Here is a 21,679-nt window from a genome sequence, read left to right on the forward strand (position 1 = left end):
CCAGTGCAAATACCACTACGAGCATTTCCTTCTCTGTGGTTGTGTAGTTCTCCCGTGCATCATTCAATGTTTTGCTTGCATAATAAGTAGGATGCAATAACTTATCCTTGCGCTGACTCAAAACTGCACCCACAACATATCCGCTAGCATCGCACATCAACTCAAATGGTTGCGTCCAATTCGGCACAATCAAAATAGGTGCGGTGATAAATGCTTTGGTGCACGCATCATCAAAATTATATTCTCGGCCAGCTTCGAGGAGTGAAATTAGGGGTCTTGCGATCTGGGAGAAGTTATAAATAAATCTTCTATAAAAGCCAGTGTGTCCCAGAAAGCTCCCAAGTGTTTTTACGTTCACTAGTGGGGGTAACTTGGAAATTGCATCGATCTTTGCCTGATCAACTTCCAATCTTACTTTAGAGATTTTGTGTCCTAGAACTATTCCTTCTTCGACCATAAAGTGGCATTTTTTCCAGTTCAAAACAAGATTTGTTGCCATGCATCTCTTCAAGATCTTTGCCATCCATGAATACCTCGACTGACTCCTCCAAGTAATTTGAGAATATTGCGATCATGCATCGTTGGAAAGTGCCTGGCGCATTGCAGAGTCCAAATGGCATGCGATGGAATGCGAACGTACCAAATGGGCATGTGAAGGTTGTCTTGCCTTGGTCCTCCGACGCGATTACTATTTGGTTGTATCTTGAATAGTCGTCAAGAAAACAGAAGAATTCATTCCCAATCTGTCTAATATCTGATCAATGAACGGGAGTGGGAAATGGTCCTTTTTAGTGGCTAGATTTAACTTGCGATATTCCATACAAATTCTCCACCCCGTAGTCGTTCTTGTGGGAATTAATTCATTCTTGTCATTAGTGACGACTGTCATCCCCCTTTTCTTTGGAACACACTGCACTGGGCTTACCCAGCTGCTATCAGATATTGGGTAGATGACACCTACGTCCAGCCACTTTACTATTTCCTTTTTCACGACCTCCCTCATGGTAGAGTTCAAGCGGCGTTGCCTTTCAACTGATTTTGTCTTTCTTTCTTCCAGACGAATCTTGTGCATACAATACGAGGGACTGATTCCTCGAATGTCTGCCCAGGTTCACCCTAAGGCCTTTGCGTTATTTCTTAGGATCTGTATGAGCGCATTTTCTTTCTCCTTACTCAGCGATGCAGAAATGATAACCGGTAACATGTTGTTACTTCCCAAGTAAGCATACTTATGGTGCACGGGCAACGGCTTTAACTCTAGCACAGGTGCTTCTTCCAAAGATGGATTAATGCGTTGTGATGTCCATTCAGATAACTTGAGCTGTTCAAAATTTGATTCAACATGAATTGCGGCACAATCCTCCTCCAACATTGCACCGATTTCAAAATCTTATTCTTCCAGCTCCTTTAGGTGTTTGTGCCAAGGTTCTTCTCGCAGTCCCTCAATATATTGAAAATTTTCCATATCACCTGGGTACTTCATCGCATTGAATACGTTGAATTTTACTTCCTGATCGTCGATCCTGATGGTCAATTCTCCTTTTTGCACATCGATTAGTGCTCTCCCTGTTGCAAGGCATGGGCAACCCAAGATGATAGGGAATTCTCTATCAGCTTCATAATCCAATAGGACAAAGTCTGCCGGGAAGATAAAATTGTCCACTTGCACGAGTACATCCTCTATCTTACCCTCAGGATTCTTTATCGATCTATCGGCCAATTGTAATGTGATAGTGGTTGGTCTCTCGTTGCCGATATCCAGCTTCTTAAATATTGACAGGGGCATTAGATTTATGCTTGCCCTTAAATCGCACAGCGTGTTCCCGACGATCTTCCCTCCTATTGTGTAGTGCAATGTAAAACTCCCAGGGTTCTTCATTTTGGTGGGGATATTTTTTTGAAACAGCGCGCTGCATTCATATGTTAATGAAACTATTTCATTTTCCCCAATCTTTCTTCTATTGAATATCCTTGAGAAATTTTACATAACTCGACATCTACTCTAGTGCTTCTATTAAGGGAATATTAATGTGTAACTGTCGAAGAACGTCCAGAAACCTCTGAAATTACTTGCTATCATCTTTCCTCTTCAACCTGGACGGGAAAGATGGAGGATTCCACCGTATTTTCTGTTCACTTGGCTGTTTGTTAAGGTCCTATGCTTGTTGTGCTTCATTAGCTAGAGGTTGCGTTGTTTTAGAATTCATGTCATGAGGCGCTTCATCTTTTGTAGGTGAACTTATGTCTAAACTATCACTTTTTCCACTATTAGTTGACTGGTCATCATTAATAGTCAAATCTACTTGTGTTGTTGTCGCATCTGGTACGATGGCATAGGGGCTGTTGTTTTACCACTCCTCAATGTCACTGCATGACACTGTTCTTTTCCTCGTGGCCTCAATGCTCCTGAACTGCTATGCCACATACTAGGCGCTTTCTTCTTTAATTCTCTCGTAAGCTGATCTATCTGCTCTTCTAGTTCTTTAAGAGAGTCAGCTTGTGAGTGTCTCATTGTCTTGCTCTTTTCAATATAATGTTTTAACGATCTCTCTAGAGATGAGGTACTGTAAGAGGTATCATACAAGAATGGTTGGTCACAGGGTGGTATACCTTGAGAATTACCTGGCTACAGTTTGGAGTAATGAAGACCGGAGGGTTGCCTCTATCCCTTTGATAACTGTTCTGATAGAAACTTTAGCCCCCCAGGTTGTGATTCCCATCCCAACTTAAAGTTGGGTGATCCCACCAACCAAAGTTGTAGATGTTGGCAAACGATTCATCGTAGACAGAATATACGGGTTGTTGATTCCATGGGCTGACTTCTATTGGTTGTCCCTCTCGACATTGGACGTAATTCACTGCAGCCACGTGAGTCAATGTATTAACTTGCGTTGATCCTTGAGAGAGAGTTATCTGTTGGTTAGCCACCGTCTGGAGGAGTGAGGTCATTGTGGTCATCTGATCGACCAGTGCGCTCATTGTATCAGTTGACACATTGACACTTTCTACTCTTTCTTGCTCCAGACCTCTTACCTCAAGCCTGGTATCAATCCATTCATCAGAATGTCGCGAGATGCGATCCAAGATATTCTTTGCTTCCGTAATGATCTGTTCATTAATCCTCCTTCTGTTGAGGCATCAACAACTGCTTGTGTTAATTAATCTAAGTCATTGTAAAAGGTTTCCATCAAAATACTGTCGGGAATCCCGATATGCGGGTAGTTCTTCACTAGCTGCCGGAATCGCACCTAAGCGGTGCTCAAGGTTTCATAACCCTTTTTTTCAAAATTCAACACATCCCTCCGTCTCCTTTCATTGACAGCTAGAGGAAAAAATCTGTTCATGAACCTATCAACCAACTGCTCCCATGCATTAATCTCGTCTGGCTCTAACGCTTGAGCCCACCTCTTTGCTTCATCCCGTAGTGTGTACGGGAACAAATATAGTTTAAATCCTTCTTGAGTCACACTAGGCATGGAGAATGCACTGCACATGTCTACAAAATTTGTCAAATGAGCGTGTGGGTCTTCTATTTGTAATCCTCCAAATTGACCAACATTCTGAATCATCTGCAGCATATAGGTCTTATCTCAAAGCTTACATTCTCCTCAACCATGGGCTTGAAATTCCTGGTGAAAATTATAAAAATCTGGTGCCACATAATCCCTCGTAGGGATATTATGGTCAGCAGCAAGAAAAACCGGATCTTGTGCTGGTAAATTTTCCCTTTGGTTTCCTGCGGGTGCCACATTCTCATTAGCCATGCTTCTTCACCAATTAATTCGGCCCTAAAACAAGTGGGTTCACAACCCTCCCACTACGTCGAGGTTCCCTCAACTCTTGAGGTGGATTTGACCTACTAGATGAACTTCCTAAAGGAAACCGAACACGAGGATTTCCATGAGCAGCGGAATGATCTTTCCAAATTTCAGTCATATATAAACATTACAATTACAATCACAAACAGAAAAATGCGGTTATGCATAAAATATAAATTACAACATGCTTTACTACAGACCAAGGGAAGAATCAACAAACCTTTGTGGACTCATCTTCAAGTTTCTTGATCATGAACGCTCGATCACAGCAATATAGCAACACGTGAACGTTCATCCAAACGACCGCTACACTGCACGATCACCGTGCACTCAAAATAAACAATCGCCAAGGTCACAAACACCCTGAATACTGCGAATGACCTCCACAGAACCTCGACTGTATCGAGTTGAGTATGACACCACCAAGAAGGTTACCTTGATATTCTCGGTGTGAGAATCCAGAGGGTGGGCTATGTGTGGACTTGGCTAGAGGCAGAATACAGGAGGAACCACAATCGTGTAAACGATTGAGCAAGTGGGAGATGGAACAACCTATCGTATAGGTCAATGCCCAATCATTTAGGAAAAGCTATGCAATCGTCTAGCAAAATTTATGCGATCGTTTAGCTCATCGTTTAGCTGAGTGTCTATCATGTAAAAACACTCCACGATCGTTTAGCTAACTCTAAGTTTTCGCTTAGTAAATCTGATTTACTTGACAACTTCTCTGTGAGTATTTTCCGAGATTGGAAAATATTTTCTTTTCTTACCTTACTAAAATTAGGAAAACATTTTTTTTATCTCACGGTTACCATGAAACCACCAATAACCTCTCACTCAATTGGTTACTAGAAAAAAAGAGATAATTATCCAATAATTAATATTATTATAAATATAAAAGATAACTAACTTACCATAATATATTTATAACCTATAGTTTTAATATTTCATCTCATGAAACATATAAACCATAGCTCTTTTTCTATTCCGTGGCACTTAATGTAAATCTCATTTACATTAATCCTCCACTTGATGTATCTCATACATCATACCGATCATATCATATATAATTGAATTACCTCTTGTCAATTTGAACATTTCAAATCAATACCAAAAACTGATCCTCAACTTGAATTCGATGCTACCAAGGGGACCTTATGGATCTGTAGCTCGAAGCTCCAACGGTACATGAATAACTAACTAAACTCTTTAGTCACGGGATCCACCATCCGTTAATGAATAATTAGTTTGTGATCCAATCACCAAATTGAGTCCCTTTCGGGCTAATGAGAGGGTGATGCTCCTTGTTAAAGACCAAATTCAGTACTTACGGGAATAACCTCTTTACTATCCCTAAAAGCGTGTAGGGGTAAATTCTGCCTTGCACCCTATGTTCCTAGCTATCTACCCGATCTCATCCGTAAAATAGGGGCTTATTGAGCCGGCGTTGTTGAGCCAACCCTCACCCATGCAAATCCAAGGATAATCTCAAATAAACAGAAGTTCATATTTAGCTTAGGATTAAGGTCAAGTTACTTAAGTTATCGCTTTGAGATAGTCAGTCTTATACAATAAACAATGTTAAAAAGTAAAAGTGACTTATTTCTTGGTCTGATCTTATATAAATTCTTTGCACAGGATGCCTCCACTCGTATGTCTCCATATGAACAATTCAGGATCACATCATTTGTACTAAATACAAAGTGGGCCGCATTAGATAGTGTTTCCAGAATAAGGTCCCAGCCTTATCCATATATTTTGGTTATACTCGAACTTGATTCACTCTTATGTCTCCACATAAAGTCCAAATACTCATGTAATAGCCATGGATATTAGTTTATTTAGTTTTTATATGTGCAATTTACATATTTAATTAAAGTTTTATTGAATAAACCTCAATAACATCTTTATTGCAAATAGAATATGTTTAATTTTACAAACTGCGGGTATTAGGACATACAACCAAATACAAAGTACATTGCATATTGGTGTGATTGTATACTTGCTTCAAGTTTTGTTTAGTTGACGGACAACAATAAAGGGTGAAGAATTAATCGTACTTGGTGGTTGAGACATATACACTTCACCATTTTCCTATCTATGTAGGAATGCACTATTAATATCAATTTGTCTCAAATTCCAACCATTATGTAAGAGCCAAAGTGGAAAAAAAAAAACACATGGTTACTAACTTCATAAATGGACTAAACATCTTAGTGTAATCAAGATCTGCTTCTTGGTTATAACCTTTAGCACCTAGTCATGCCTTATACCTAGCAATATAACCATGTGAATTATTTCTCTTAATATTGAATACCCATTTTCATCCAATAACTTTTTTATTAATTAAAGGTGTTTTAAGGACCAATATCAAGCATAAGTGTATCTCGATAGAATTCTAGTTTCTTTATCAATAAATGATGGAAGAAATTGATATATAGAGCTAAATACACTAGTAAACTAATTACACCTCAACTAAAAACAATACACTCAATGTATAATATTTGATCTGCTTGGTTCTCAACACCCCTAATTCCTTTGGAAACAAAGCATAATCATGGCCAGACTCTTCCCAGAAAACCCTGTTCTCTGAAAGCTCTAAAGATGAAAAAATTCTCTCGAACAACCTGCATCAAAGTAGGCAGCAAAATTATCCCTCTTCAATTTCCCATCCTTACCTTACTTTGCCTTCAATCTCATAATCAAAATCTCTAAATCATCAAAAATCTTAAAAGTATCATCAAAGACAATGTCATGATTCGACAACAACGTCCATGATGGGGTAAACTAATAAGCAGTGGAAAAAATCAGAATCAATAAGCACTCCAATTACACTTAATTTGAGTTTAAAACATGCAATTGAAAAACAATTTTGGAAGAGGGTTTCTTGAACACAATACCTTCGATGAACACTCTTCAATTCCAGCTTAATTCCATGAAGTGATGCTTCAAACTTACAATAGACCACCACAAAGATCTTCCCTACTAATCTCTTGCTCGGATTGTATGGTGGAAACACTGACTTGAGTTGGTTTTTTGTGAGAAATAAAAGGGTTTGTACATGGATGATTTATGTAGAATTTTATGGTTTTAATCAGATTGCATCAAGTCTGAATTGAAGTTCAAAACTCCAATTTATACATGAAAATCATGTAACAAACTTAACATGCCTTTGAAGTGGCATGAGGTGTAAAATTAACAAACTTAACAGCTTGGATTTTCCCCCTTTCAATTTTATGTTCAATTTTAATTCTTAAAATTTTGATTAATTTAATTTAATTCAAATTTGATTTTCAAAAAATCAAATTCAATTTTAATTTTATAATTTTGAATTTCAATAAATTCAAAATTTAATTAATCAAATTTCTAATTTTGCACAATTTCAAAATTTGAATAAAATTGGATAATGAATTAAACAAATTTTAATTAATTAAATTTAATATCAAATATTAAATATTATATTACACCTCCATCTAACATTTAAATAAATATATAAATATTTTGAACTCTCCAATTTTGTTTATTTTCGATAAAATTAAACGTTTTATTATCACATACAATTAACAAAAACCCTAATTGAATTTGAACATTTCAAATTCTAAATCCTAATTTCAAATCTCATCAAATTCACTCAGTTCACTAATTCAATTTACAAGTTAGTAGAGGGACCTTATGGACCTACAGATCATAAACTCCAACGATTTGCATTTAATTGGTTAAACTCTTTAAATCAAATTAATCATTATTCGTTAACTACCAAGACATACCACTATAGCTTGATAGTTGTACTCTCTTCATGAACGACGTTATAAATTATGACCCTCTCAATCACGAGAGGGCAAAGCCCCCATTATTCAAGACTAAGCATCAACACTTAAGAGAACAACCAATCTATTAACCCTAAGTCAGTTAGGAGTGAATTCCATCTTGCAAAGCTATGTCCCCAGCTATCTATATGGTCTTATCCCCAAAATGGGAGGCTTGTTGAGCAGTATTGTTGGACTACTCTCACCTATGAAAATCAAAGAATAATCCCGAATAAATAGGAGTTCATAGTTAGCTTAGGATTAAGATTGAGTTACCCTAGGTCATTGAGTTTGAAATAGTCAATTTTAACAGTAAATGGTTGTTATAAAGAAAAGTGACTATTTTGAAGTCCGATTTTATGCAAACTCGTTGCGCAAGATGCCCCCACTCACATATCTCCATATGAATAATTTGTTGATCACATTATTTGTATCAGTATACAAAATGGACCACATCAAATAGTATCACTAGAATGAGGTACCCAATCTCATCCATATACTTAATAGACCATTTTGGCTATATACTAAAACTTGATCCTCTTTTATGTCACCACATAAAGTTAAAGTATTCATATTATAGCCATGTATTTGTTTATTGGATTTTTATAAAAGAATGCAATATCAACAATAACTTATTGAATAAAAATACTCAATAATACTTTTATTGATAAATAGAATATGTTAACAATATTTACGAACTGCAAGTTTAGGACATTCCCAACAATCTACCACTTAGACTAATACTGAACTGAGACAAACATATAAATATATAATGTTTACATTGTTGAGAAATATAAAGAGAAAATACAATAAACTAGGGCATCTAAAATTCCCTTGGCATTCTCCCACTTGCCCTAGATTATGATTCTCGTAGTCCTAGTCCGACTAGGTGACCCTCGAGCACTTTAGTCGAGAGGACCTTCGTAAAAGGATCAGTGAGGTTGTCTTCTGAGGTTATCTTCGTGACTATCACTCTCCTCGGTGTGCGATCTCTTTGATGAGATGGTACTTTCTTTTGATGTGTTTTCCATGCTTGTAACTCTTTGGTTCCTTGGAATTGGCAACTGCACCACTATTGTCACAATACAGAGTAATGGGCAGGTGTATATTTGGAATCACTTCCAAATCTGTCAGGAACTTGTGCAGCCACACAGCTTCTTTAGTTGCTTTGCATGTAGCTACATATTTTGCTTCCATCGTGAAGTCAGTTATATAACTTTGTTTAATGCTTCTCCATACTATAGCTCCTTTGTTAAGATTGAAAACTGATCCTGAAGTAGATTTCCTAGAATCTACATCAGTCTAAAAATTAGATGTAGTGTATCCTATAAGGATCAAATCCTTCTGTCCATACACAAGCATATATGAAGGAACTCGATTTACAAAGATCCTTGAGTGAAGTGGATCGTCTAAATCCATTTTGATTGAAAACACAAATTTACAGTAAAATATACAGATTATGCATTCTAAGAAAAAAAAATACAACATGCTATTTAAACAAGAAATAGAGTCCAAGAAATTATACCTTTGAAGAACACTTCTTGTAAAACCCTCGAAATTTCACGAACTCAACAAATAGCAACAAACTTAAAGACCCTCTTCAAGAAATCTTGAACCAAAAGTATGAAGACACTACCACAGGGAGTCCCGATATTCTCAGGGTGAGAACCTAGGATTAGTGGGCTCCGACTATTTTGGTTTGTTTGGAGGAGGAAGAAGATTGAAGACTTTCTATCGTATAGCAAAGATCTCAATCGTTAAGTGAATCAACTCTATCGAATAGGTTCTCACTTGTTCAAGACCCGGAATCAGTCCTTAAGGGAGCAATTTATCTACTTATTCCTGCTTCAAGAAAGAAGTGAATTCTATCTTGTGTAGCTGTGTTCCCAACTCCTCAATCAGACGAATCCCCAAAATGGTAGGCTTGTTAAGTCAACGATCCAGTAGGCAGAAGTTCACAACTCACTCAGGATTAAGGTCAAGTTACCTATGGTCATCCTGGTGAAATGAAAGTCTCTATTATGAACGACATTATATAATGAAACTAAGCATTTCGTGGTCCGGTCTTATACAAACTCCTTTGTATAAAATATCCCTCCCGCATGTTTAATACATGAATGATTAGGATCAGATCATTTGTAGTACTTTACAACATTTGTAACATCTACAAAGTGGGTCATACTCGTAAAGTCACCAAGATAAGGTACCCAGCCTTATCCATATACTACAGACCATTTAGGTTATCACTTAAACATGATTCACCTGTATGTCTCCACATACATGTTTAAGTTACAACGATAACCTTGGATGTTAGTTATTGGTTTGTGGTTAATACAACTAAAATATCACATATTTCATAGACAAAGTGAATAAAAATATCATATATTATTAATCACATAAGAGTTTGTTCATACAAGGTTTACAAACTATAGAACCCTACAAGATTTAGGGTATCAACCCCAACAATATAGTCCCTCGTTCTCTAAAGATACTTGAGGATGTTTTTTATAGTAGTCCAATGACTATGTCCAGGGTTAGATTGGAACCTGCTGACAATTCCAACTGCAAAGCATATGTCAGGACGTGTACACAACATAGCATACATCAGACTCCTAACTATTGATACATATGGAATTCTTTTAATTTTCTCAACATCTTGAGGTGTCTTAGGACACTATTCCTTCGTAAATGAATTCCACGTCTAAAAAATAACATACCTTTTTTAGAATTTTGTATATTATACCTTCATAACATTTTGTAAATATAAGATACTCGAGATAGTGCTAGGGTTTTGTTCTTGCGATTTCGAAAAAATTGAATTCCAAGAACATATTGAGCATCTCTCAAATCTTTCATTTGGAATTGTGATGTTAATCATCTCTTTACGTCAGCAAGGAAACTTGTCTCATTCTCAATGGGGAGGATATCATCAACATAAAGTACTAAGATGCTACAATTTTGTTGACTATTTTCTTGTATACACAAGGTTTGTCAACATTCTGTTCAAAGCCATAAAATTTTATCGCAATGTCAAATCTTATATTTCAAGATCTAGAAGCTTGTTTCAACCCATAAATGGATCTTTTAAGCTTACAAATATTTTGTTCTTGACCCTGTTCAATGGATCCTTCTGGTTTAGACATGAAAAGAGTATTCATCAAGATGATCATTCAAGAAAGTTGTCTTCATATCCATTTTCCATATTTCATAGTCATAATATGGGCAATGGATAAAAGTATTCTTATTGATTTTATCATGGCAACAGGAGAGAAGGTTTCTTCATAGTCAACTCCCTCCCTTTTGGGTGAAACCTTTTGCCACGAGTCTGGCTTTATAGGTATTCACCTTGTCAGTTTGGTCTTGCTTTCTCTTGTAGATCCATTTACAACCTATAGGTTTAATCCCATGTGGTTGATCTACAAGTTTCCAGACAGAATTGAAGTACATTGACTTCATTTTTACGTCCATAGCTTTTATCCATTGTTCCTTATCAACATCTTCCATTGCCTGTTTAAAGGTCAATGGATCCTCTAGACCATCATCAGGTATGATGTCCTAAGTTTCTGTTAAACCCATGTAGTGTTCAAGCTGCTGAACAACCCTCCCACTACGTCGAGACATTCTCAACTCTTGAGAAGGATGTGATGGGGCAACAACTATTGTTGATGGACCAACTTGATCTACAACTTTTATTGATTTGTCTGTAGTATCTTTGGTCATTTCTTTCACTATTAGTTTATTACAAGGTTGATGATTTCTAATATGATATTGATGATTTCTAATATGATCTTCTTCCAAGGATGTAACATTTGTCGAAACAAATACTTTATCTTCTTAGGGATTATAGAACAATCTACCTTTTGTTTCCTTAGGGTATCCTATAAAGAAGCATAATTTTGAACGTTGTTCTAATTTCTTAGGGTTCTGTACCAATATGTGTGTCAGACATCCTCAGATCCGGAAGTGACGTAAACTACTTTTACGTCCTCTCCACAACTTATACGATGTTTCTGAAACACTTTTTGAGGGAACCATGTTCAGAATATATATCGCAGTCTGTACTGCATACTTCTAAAAGGATTGAGGTAACTGAGCATAACATATCATTGAACGAACCATGTCTAACAAGGTTCGATTTCTCCTTTCTGCAACACCATTTTACGGTGGTGTTCCGGGTGCTGTGAGTTGGATTGAATTCCATGATCTACTAAATAGTTTTGGAATTGTAAACCTATATACTCACTATCTCGATCTGATCGAAGTGTTTTAATTCTTTTACCTAATAAGTTTTTAGTTTTCGTCTTAAATTCTCTGAACTTTCGAGAGTTTCAGACTTGTGACTCATTAAATAAATATAGCCATATCTTGAATAGTCATCAACAAATTTGACGAAATCTTTGTATCCACCTCGAGCTTTTACATTCATCAGACCACAAAGGTCTGAATGTATAAGTCCGAGGGGTTCTTTGGCACGAAAATCTTTTCTAGAAAAAGATCTTTTAGTCATTTTTCTTTCAAGACATGATTCACGTGGAGGTAAAGAGTTGTCTTCTAACTGATTTAGATGACCATTTTTAACTAATCTCTCAATCTTGTTGAGATTTATGTGACCAAGTCTGAGATGCCAAAGATAGGCGTTAGGAGAAATCTTTCGTTTTTTATGTTGAGTTTCTGTCATTTTAAATATCTCTATATTTAAAATGACCTTTGCTTCAGTTGGTTTTAATACATACAAGTTATTTTCAAGTCTAGCAGAACAAATATGAACACCTCTTGAAAAAACGAACACTTCATTAATTTCAAAAGATACTTTATACATATTTTCTAACAGAGAAGATACAAAGATCAAGTTTCTTTTCATTTTTGACACATAATACACATTGTTTAACAAAATAAAAGATTCTCCAAAAATATAACTTAATGTCTCCCACTACTTTAGCTAAAATGACTTCTCTTGTTCCTACCTTGAAAGTCATTTCGTGTTCTGAGAGTTGAATCCAAGAACTAGTTTCTTGTAGAAAAGTGCAAACATGGTTAACGGTGCTTGAATCTAATATCCAGGTTAAGTGAGAATTTTTCACTAAACATGTTTCAACTATAAGTAAATCTAATTTACCTTGATTTGCCTTTTCTGCTCTCTTTTCAGCAAATATTTTGGGTAGTTTTGCTTCCAATGTTCGTCCTCTCCACAATGGAAACACTTTCCTTTTGAGAGCTTTGTTTTTCTTTGCATCAGGTTTCTTATTCCTTTTTCCTTTTTTCATCATCTGGATACTTTTATCTTTTTATCTAAAGGCTTCATTCCCGAAGATGATCCCTTCAGAAATGTTTTCTGATGTGAAACAACATTGCTTCACTTTCTTTTAATTTCATCATCGATTGGTAAGTCTGGAGTTCATAATAAAGTAGTCAAATTTTAATAAATCTTATTCATTACAGCATTAGTTTGGAAGGTCAAGAAACTCTTCGGAAGAGACTTCAAGATCATACTAACTTGACTAATTTTGTCTATGGTACCCCTGTGGGCTTCTGCAATATTAAAATGGACCATCATGTCTAGGACATGCTCCCTAACATTGGTTTCATCTTTCATGCGAGAGTTATAAACATATTTTATAGCCTCGTGTCGTATGGAAGATGATGGTTGTCCGAACATTTTCTGTAACGACACCATGATCTCACGAGCTATGGGCATGGCTTCATGTTTCTTGTTGAGCACATCAGATATGCTCACCAAGATATAGGCTCTTGCCTTTTCATTAGCCCTTACCCACCTATCATAGGCATCCCGGACGTTTCAATTAGCATTTGAACTGGGAATCTGAGGACATTCCTCCATTAAAACAAACCTCAGGTCATCAACTACTAATATTGTGTTTATGTTTGATTTCTAGTTGGAGTAACCCTCTCCATTAATTTTATCAGAAACAAGAAGTTGTATTATCGAGTTTAACATTGCTTAAAAATAAACAGATTCTATTAAATGTATGCATCTAAATCCAATTTTAGCAAAAGTGATCAAGTACCTATATTTCTTATTTATTTGCAACGATACTTTAGTGATTTAGAATAGTAGCTCCCGAGGGGCAATCAAATATTCCTTCACTGAAGCAAGACAATCCTAACCAAATACTATATCTAGAATAACTTTTATTCTTATAGTTCTTTTGGTTATCATTTCTGGTCAAGAACTTTACTAATGATTAGTAACTCTTGTAAGTGCAACCCATCATTTTTAGATCTTATAGAAGGATATGAACATGCCCCCGAATTGGAAGACAATGTTCATGACGGAACTATAAGACCCTATTCATTTCTGAAGCTTAAGTTGTTCTGAATCCTATGTTACAACCCTCCGAAGGGATCATCGCGGTTAACGACCAGTTAGTGCTGCCTAAAAACGACAGTAGACGCAACATAGGAGTCTCACAGTTCAAACTAATGGAGGAGATCATAGGATATGTTGACACATTTCCTTCACCCACTTACTATAAACTACTTCTCCCATTCACCTTGTTATTGACCCATGCAAACACTTTTCGAATGGAGTAATCACGGTAAAAGCGAAACGAAGCTGAGCATGGATCTCATGGTGTGAACTCTTAGGGTCATGAGAGCTAAAAACGATATATCGAATATGCTGTTAATCTCCCACTGAAGTGTTCTAAATGTTTGGGTATTCTTTTACTTAGGTATATATAGCTAATTTTAAACACCTTAAGTCTATATGATTTTATCCAAGTATAACATTTATATTTGGATTTTAACCTACGATTTCTAGGTGTTTAAACCAATTTTAAACCTCATACCGCTCACGCAAGCTCAAAAAACGGTTAACAACGTTCAACATTTCAGTCATAATCCCCAGGTAGGAGGTGTTATGTAAACCGTCAACTTAAGTACCCCTAGCCTTAGACAGGATTATGAACCAATTGAGTTTGTAACCAAATTTTATAAGATAACAACTTATGTTAACTATTAAAACAAGTTGTTAACCTAAGTGAGCATGTTGTTTATCTTTGTTATGGATTTTAATGTCTAATTCAATTTTATAATAACTTATAAAAATAATAGACATGCTTACAAACCATAACATACATCAAAGGCATTCAAAATTAACATAACACTTACATTAATTTTAATAAACCCTAAAACATGCATACTATACATTATACCAATTATAACATAATATTATGCATGCAACATGTTTTCCTACGGTGAGATTTTAAATCTAAATGGCATACTATATGCACATACAAGATTTATTTAATTATAACATACATCACATGCATAAATAGTTAAACAAAAACTGATATGATTTAGTTTTGACATTCTCAAGCAAACAAAGGTCTAATTATTACAATAATAACCAAAACTAGCTCCAAAACACTATTGGACCGCTTGAACTGCCTTGAACCAGTCTTGAACTTCTTGAACCGGACCTCTAATGCAAAAAAATGGCCGAACTAGGAAAAATGTCATCAAGTACCATCGAGTATCAAGTAAATGCCATCGAGTTCCATCGAGCATTGAGTAATGCCATCGAGCATCAAGTAATCGAGTTGTTGAGTACCATCAAGTAAATGTCATCGTGCATCGAGTATGCCATCGAGCATCAAGTATGTCATCAAGCATTGAGTATGCCATCGAGCATCGAGTATGAAGAATAGGGCAGTGGCTGAAAAACCAGTTTCTGCTGCTCGACCTTCTTCACTTCTTTCTTCAATTACAACCTAATTTCAACTTTAATGACTCCAATCAAATTACATACACCTAATCATACATTAAGGACCATCAATCAAGAGCCAATTACAAGAATTACAACATAGTTGAAGAGAATTCAATGCCAAAACTCAGAAAAACTATATCGATTCACCATTTTCATACAACTTATGAAAAACACCCACCAAACCAAAATTAACTCGAGTTGAATACTTAAATGATGCTCTAATACCAATTGATAGAGTAAACTAACAAGCAGTGGAAAAAATCAGAATCGATAAGTACTCTAGTTACACTTAATTTGAGTTTAAAACTTGCAATTGAAAAATAATTCCAGAAGAGGGTTTCTTGAACACAATGCCTTTGATGAACACTCTTCAAGTCCAGCTAAATTCCATGAATTGATGCTTCAAACTTACAGTAGACCACCATAGATATCTTCTCTACTAATCTCTTGCTTGGATTGTGTGGTGGAAATACTGAATTGAGCTGATTTTTTGTGAGAAAGAATAGGGTTTGTACAGGGATGATTTATGCAGCATTTTCTGGGTTTAATCAAATTGCATCAAGTCTGAATTGAAGTTCGAAACTCTAATTTATACATGAAAATCATGCAATAAACTTAGCATGTCTGATGCCACTTCAATTTCCATTGAAATTGAAGTGGCATGAGGTGCAAAATTGAGTGGGAAATCCAAGATTGGATTTTTCCACTTTAAATTTTAAATTCAATTTTCGTTCAAATTTTGATTAATTTAATTTAATTAAAATTTTATTTTCAAAAAATAAATTTTAATTTTAATTTTATAATTTTGAATTCAATAAATTCAAAATTTAATTAATCAAATTTCTATTTTTGAACAATTTCAAAATTTGAAAAAAATTGGATAATTAATTTAACTAAATTTAATTAATTAAATTTAATATCAAATATTAAATATTGTATTACACCTCTTCTAATGTTTAAATCATTATTTAAATATTTTGAACTCTCCAATTTCGTTTAATTTCGATAAAATTAAACGTTTCAATTTTATCAAATAAAATTAACAGAAACCTTAATTGAATTTGAACATTTCAAATTCTAAACCCTAATTTCAAATCTCATCAAATTCACTCAATTCACTAATTCAATTTACGAGTTAGTAGAGGGACTTTATGGACCTATAGATCATGAGCTCCAATGATTTGCATTTAATTGGTTAAACTCTTTAAATCGAATTAATCACTATTCGATAACTACCAAGACATACCATTATAGCTCGATAGTTGTACTCTCCTCATTGTAGATATATTTCTGTCCATTTTAACTATAAACGGTAACTCGATCCTTCACAGGTCGTTCGTATTTACAGCTAGGTCAAAACTACTGTTTTACCCCTGTAAATACATCTTGCTCCTTAAGCTCCCACTGGTCCTCCACTGAACAATTGATTTTAGTCCAACTTATAAATCATGACCCTCTCAATCACAAGAGGGCGGGGCCCTGTTGTTCAAGACTAGGCATCAGTGCTTAAGAGAACAACAATGCTTAAGAGAACAACCTATCTGCTAACCCTAAGTCGGGTAGGAGTGAATTCCATCTTGCAAAGCTATGTCTCCAACTATCTATCAGGTCTTATTCCCAAAATGGGAGGCCTGTTGAGCAGTGTTGTTGGACTACTCTCACTTATGCAGATCAAAGGATATTCTAAATAAATACTATAAGAATTCTAGGCTTTAATATTGGTTTAAAACTGACATTAAAGATAGTGTTATTAAAGCCCTATAATGTCGGTTGTCTTTAATTTCAGTTTTAAACCGACATTGAAGAGAGTGTACAATGTAAGTTTAAAACCTACATTAAAGAGCTTTACTAACACTATCTTTAATGTCAGTTGTCAACCAACATTAAAGACCTTTAATGTCGGTTTTAAAGCCCAGAATTATTGTCCATTTTTTTCAGTTATTATCCATTTTTTGTATTCAATTGTCCAATCCATTTTTCATGTCGGTCAAAAAGTTAAAAATGATATGTCCCTAAAACCAAGGTAATCAACCTGTCCATGCACAAAATAAATTCTTAATTACTTTCACAAATCCATAATAACAAGTCACAAAAGAGGAATTGGATGATAATTTAACTCTAAAACCAAGGTAATGAACAAATTATCAAAACTCATAAGGGTTACATAGCAAAATTAAAATTTTGTTAGATCCAAACAAATTTTATTGGTGTATCAAAAAAGAGTGAGAACTTACTTTTAAACTATAAAATACAAACTAAAACTTGCCCCCCCCCCCCCCCCAAAAAAAAAAACAAAAAAACAAAACAAAACAAAAGTACACACACTTGTTGTCATTATATAGTGTTTTCCAAATAGTCTTTCAATTGCTACTTCATTATGTTCTCTCCACCATCCACCACAAATTTGATCCAAATCAAAAGCATGACTTCCTGAAAGCAGAGAAAAATAAGCAAACATATAATAAGAATTCAATTACCCCACATAAAGAATTTATGAAATTCAAGGTAGGGAGCTATGGAAAGACAACATGGGAATTTATGATTTCGAGTTTTCATGGGAATTTGCAAAGAAGGCCAAGATATCATGTTCTGTTATAAACAACCACACAGAAGCTCGAATCACATAATAAAAGTCCAAAATATGCCAAAACATAAGCATAAGCATACGAAAGAGAAAAGGAGAAAATTAGCATCTCCAACTAAAAAGTTTTACATTATCCATATAACTAGAAAGTAAAAAGCCCTCTAAAGCAACACCAAAACTTCAAGCAACTAAAAAGCACACCAAATGGATACAAGACTTCAATCGAATGAAACCACAAAAAATATCTCCAACTAAAAGATGCTATCGAGGGTCAGATTATCCAAAAAAGATTCCAAAGCTGAATTAGATTCAAATTGACGAAGAAGCACAATAAATGGTTAAACAAGATATAACAAAAGATTCGACAATGATAATGAAGGATTAACCTAACCCACAATGCATGAATAACCCACAAACTATCATAGTGCAACCGGATTCATTTAGACAAATAATGCATAAATATAAACTACCAAAGGATACCTAAGAAGTTCCACTACCATAAACCACTCAATGGAAGTCATAAACAACTAAGTTATGACTACCATAACTGCAGGATAGTCATATCATTCCAACACTATATCTAATCTAAAGTTTAGAACAAATAGACTTTTAAGATAAGAATCTTATAAATATTACCTTGTACTTGTTATTAATGTTGTTATGAAGTCCCTTTTGTGTTAGATACACCTTCTCCACTAGTCAACCTTCTTAAAACATGTCCAATGCAATCTTCCTATCTTCTTTCCAAATTCTTAAGAATCAAAATTTAGCCTTACACATCAAACTTGAACCTAATAAAATGAAAAACTTCACTCAAAGTCATTTTATTATTGCTCAAATGAGTTAGCTCCCAAATTCTAATTCGACTAGTTTCCAAAAGAACCTTACTCTAAAATAGTTTTGTATCCACACACAAAGGCTAAGAAGAGACTATTTTGAAAAAAAGAATCACCTTGTCAAGAGAGAAGAAAAAAAAAAGGGAAAACAAGTAACCTATCTTCTATATGGTTCAATCACCACAATATTGCTCCTTTCTCTTGTATATCCTGTTCAAGTGAAAAAAGTTGTAGCAACAATTAGTAACCTATCTACTATCGAGATAATTTTGATCATAAACAGAATTGATCCTTATAGATTTAGCTAGTTTATCTAGTTGCAGTTTAACGCTCAAAGCATAAGAACATTATATTTTTCACAAAGGGACTTGAGTAAACAACAAAGTACCTTCTTTCCCAACCTCGAAAGAATAGCAATTGTAAGCATAACAAAGTACCTTCTTAAACTAAGACGTATGCATCCCATATGTTGCAGCACACCGACTCTCTCATGATTGTGTTCCATGCTTGATTATGACTTCCCGATCTTCCTCAAGTATATTGAAAAGTGTTAAAACAGTAACTATTTAAAGTGAAACTAACATTTTATCTTACTTTTATCTCTCAACAAAATTGTAAGCATCCCATATATAAAAGATCTAGAAGAGAAAGATAAAAAAAAAAAAAAAAAAAAAAAAAAAAAAAGAGAGAGAGAGAAATCAATGAGTTAGACGAATTTATCTGTAATATTTTTCCCTTTCTACTTCTCAAGAAATCTCACCTCTTCTTGTGGACGTAGGCACCTCTTGCCAAACCATGTTAAAATCTTGTTGTCTACTTCTCATCCCTTACCTTGCATGCATAAATCTGCATTATAAATCTTTTGATCTTAAAAAAAATCGCCATTATTGCTAAGCATTGAGAGCTCTCAACCTTTCTCTTCATTCTTTGTACAAAATAATTTCATTTTACTTCAACATTCAAAAACAAGATAGAATCACCAGCAAATAAATCAATTATGATCTCAACATCTTCTTTTCATTTAATAGGAAACTACTATTCAAACACAAGTTAGTTTCAAGGTGATAGTGAGGAGCATATTTTATACTTCATTTGTTCCTTAATTGAACTTTCAAAAATCAATGGTGCACTTTCTCTAGTAAAACTTGTAACTAAAGGATGCTTATTGGCAAATAGAAATTCAACAATTGTAGACGTGGAAAACTCGTCATCTGCAACAAAAACAAAATTCAGTAAATTACAATCCAACCAAATAAAACTCTCATATAACATTGAGCAACCCAATATAATATTCTAAGAAAAATACCCCCACATTCCACTCTTTTTAGTTATTAGTCATCAAAGATTAATGCAAACAATTACACTTAATCAAAACTACGATTATCATAACTTCAAGATAGTTATAGCATACAATCTAATCCTACAGTTCATAATAATATGATAAAAAGAAAATAAACATCCCTCCCCCCCCCCCCCCCCCCCCCCCAATACACACACGCTCCACTGCTATTAGTGTTTTGTTGGTCACCTAATGGACCATTAATGAATATTAGGTGAAATAGGATGCTCGAGAGTTTTATATTCCTAATTGAAGAAGCAGAGGTTAAGCCACCACCAACAAAATCAAACACAACAACAACCAATTCAGGTGATTTACTTCTTCCTTTTGTTGAAAACATTATTCCATTATCCCTTTCTAATACCAAATACAAAGAACATGACATTATTTTTAAAAAGAAAAGAAAAAAAACCTTTTCTTTCTTCCGGACTCCATTTACTCATTTTTAAGCCGCCACCACCAACAATACCCATCGAACAAAGCTTTAGAATTTTACTGACATTATTTCTAATTTTTACTCCACAGTGAGAAAGAAAACTTACATGATTAAGAAAGGGATCACAAGGATTTTCCAAGAAGAGACGGCATAGTGAGAGGGGTTGCGCGGTGTGACAAGGTTGATAATTTCCTTTTTCTCGTACTGAATAAACAGAGAGACGAAAAAGAAGAAGAAGACAAACCGAATGGGTTAGCGAGTCTCCAGAGCGAAGTAGAGCAATCAAATGACACAGGAAAATCGAGTGGATGTTTCTGGAAAAGCGCCGCCGCTGCCTCTAAAGCCTACTCTAAAGTCAGCGAGTTTCCGGTCTTCTCTCTCTGTGAAGAGCGCATTTGAGACCATCGGTTGCTGGAAATGGACAAGGAGGGAGGGTCGGGGAAGGTGTTGGCCGGATGCTTGGCCAGGTTGTGGGTTTCGCATGGAAGGATGAAAGGAGTCGCGTTTTGAAAGGGTTTCGCATGGGTTGTGGGTGAGTGGAAAAGGTCTTGTAATTTACAGTGTATAGAATCTAACCTCTAATTTTTGTAAAGTAGATTGGCAATTGAATTAGATTTTGAATAATTGTTTTGAATTTTATTTATAATAGCAAAAATGTATAGTTATATGTCATTAGGTGTATAATTGATAGTGTTAGGAATAAAATATTGTCGATTAGGAATAAAGTAACTTCACGAGACAAAAGACTGAAATGAACTTAACTTCACAAGAGACACAAAACTGACTTTTGTCTCTCGTTGATTTATTGTTGTAAGTTTGTCTCGTGAAGTTATTTCACGAGATAAAATACAAAAATGAACTCAACTTCACGGGAGTAAATGCTTCCATGAAATTCCATTTAAATGTCTATATTTGGGTCTTCTGTTCTATTTTCAATTTGGGTTTTGTGACTTGTTCTCTGATTTCTTGAACCGTGATACTTATTGATTTGATGCATTGATTATATTTTGGTCGTATTTTTAAGATAAAAGCATGTTGGAAATTTGTAGACATTGTCGATGACTTGATTTGAGCTAATTAGTGAGCTGGAAATTTTACGGGCATCATTGTCTGACTTGAATTGAGTTAATA

General features: G+C 35.0%; 1 protein-coding gene across 1 annotated transcript; it reads right to left on the reverse strand.

The window, feature by feature from the left end:
- Window positions 1-1,390: 1,390 nt before the first annotated feature.
- LOC120084828 (uncharacterized) lies at window positions 1,391-1,879 on the reverse strand. The gene has a single exon (XM_039040644.1). It carries the CDS (start codon window positions 1,877-1,879, stop codon window positions 1,391-1,393), a length of 489 nt encoding a protein of 162 aa, XP_038896572.1.
- Window positions 1,880-21,679: the final 19,800 nt, after the last annotated feature.

The sequence above is a fragment of the Benincasa hispida genome, chromosome 9, assembly GCF_027475165.1.
Source record: "Benincasa hispida cultivar pf3 chromosome 9, pf3_genome.v1.1, whole genome shotgun sequence".
In the NCBI taxonomy this organism is placed as follows: Eukaryota; Viridiplantae; Streptophyta; class Magnoliopsida; order Cucurbitales; family Cucurbitaceae; genus Benincasa; species Benincasa hispida.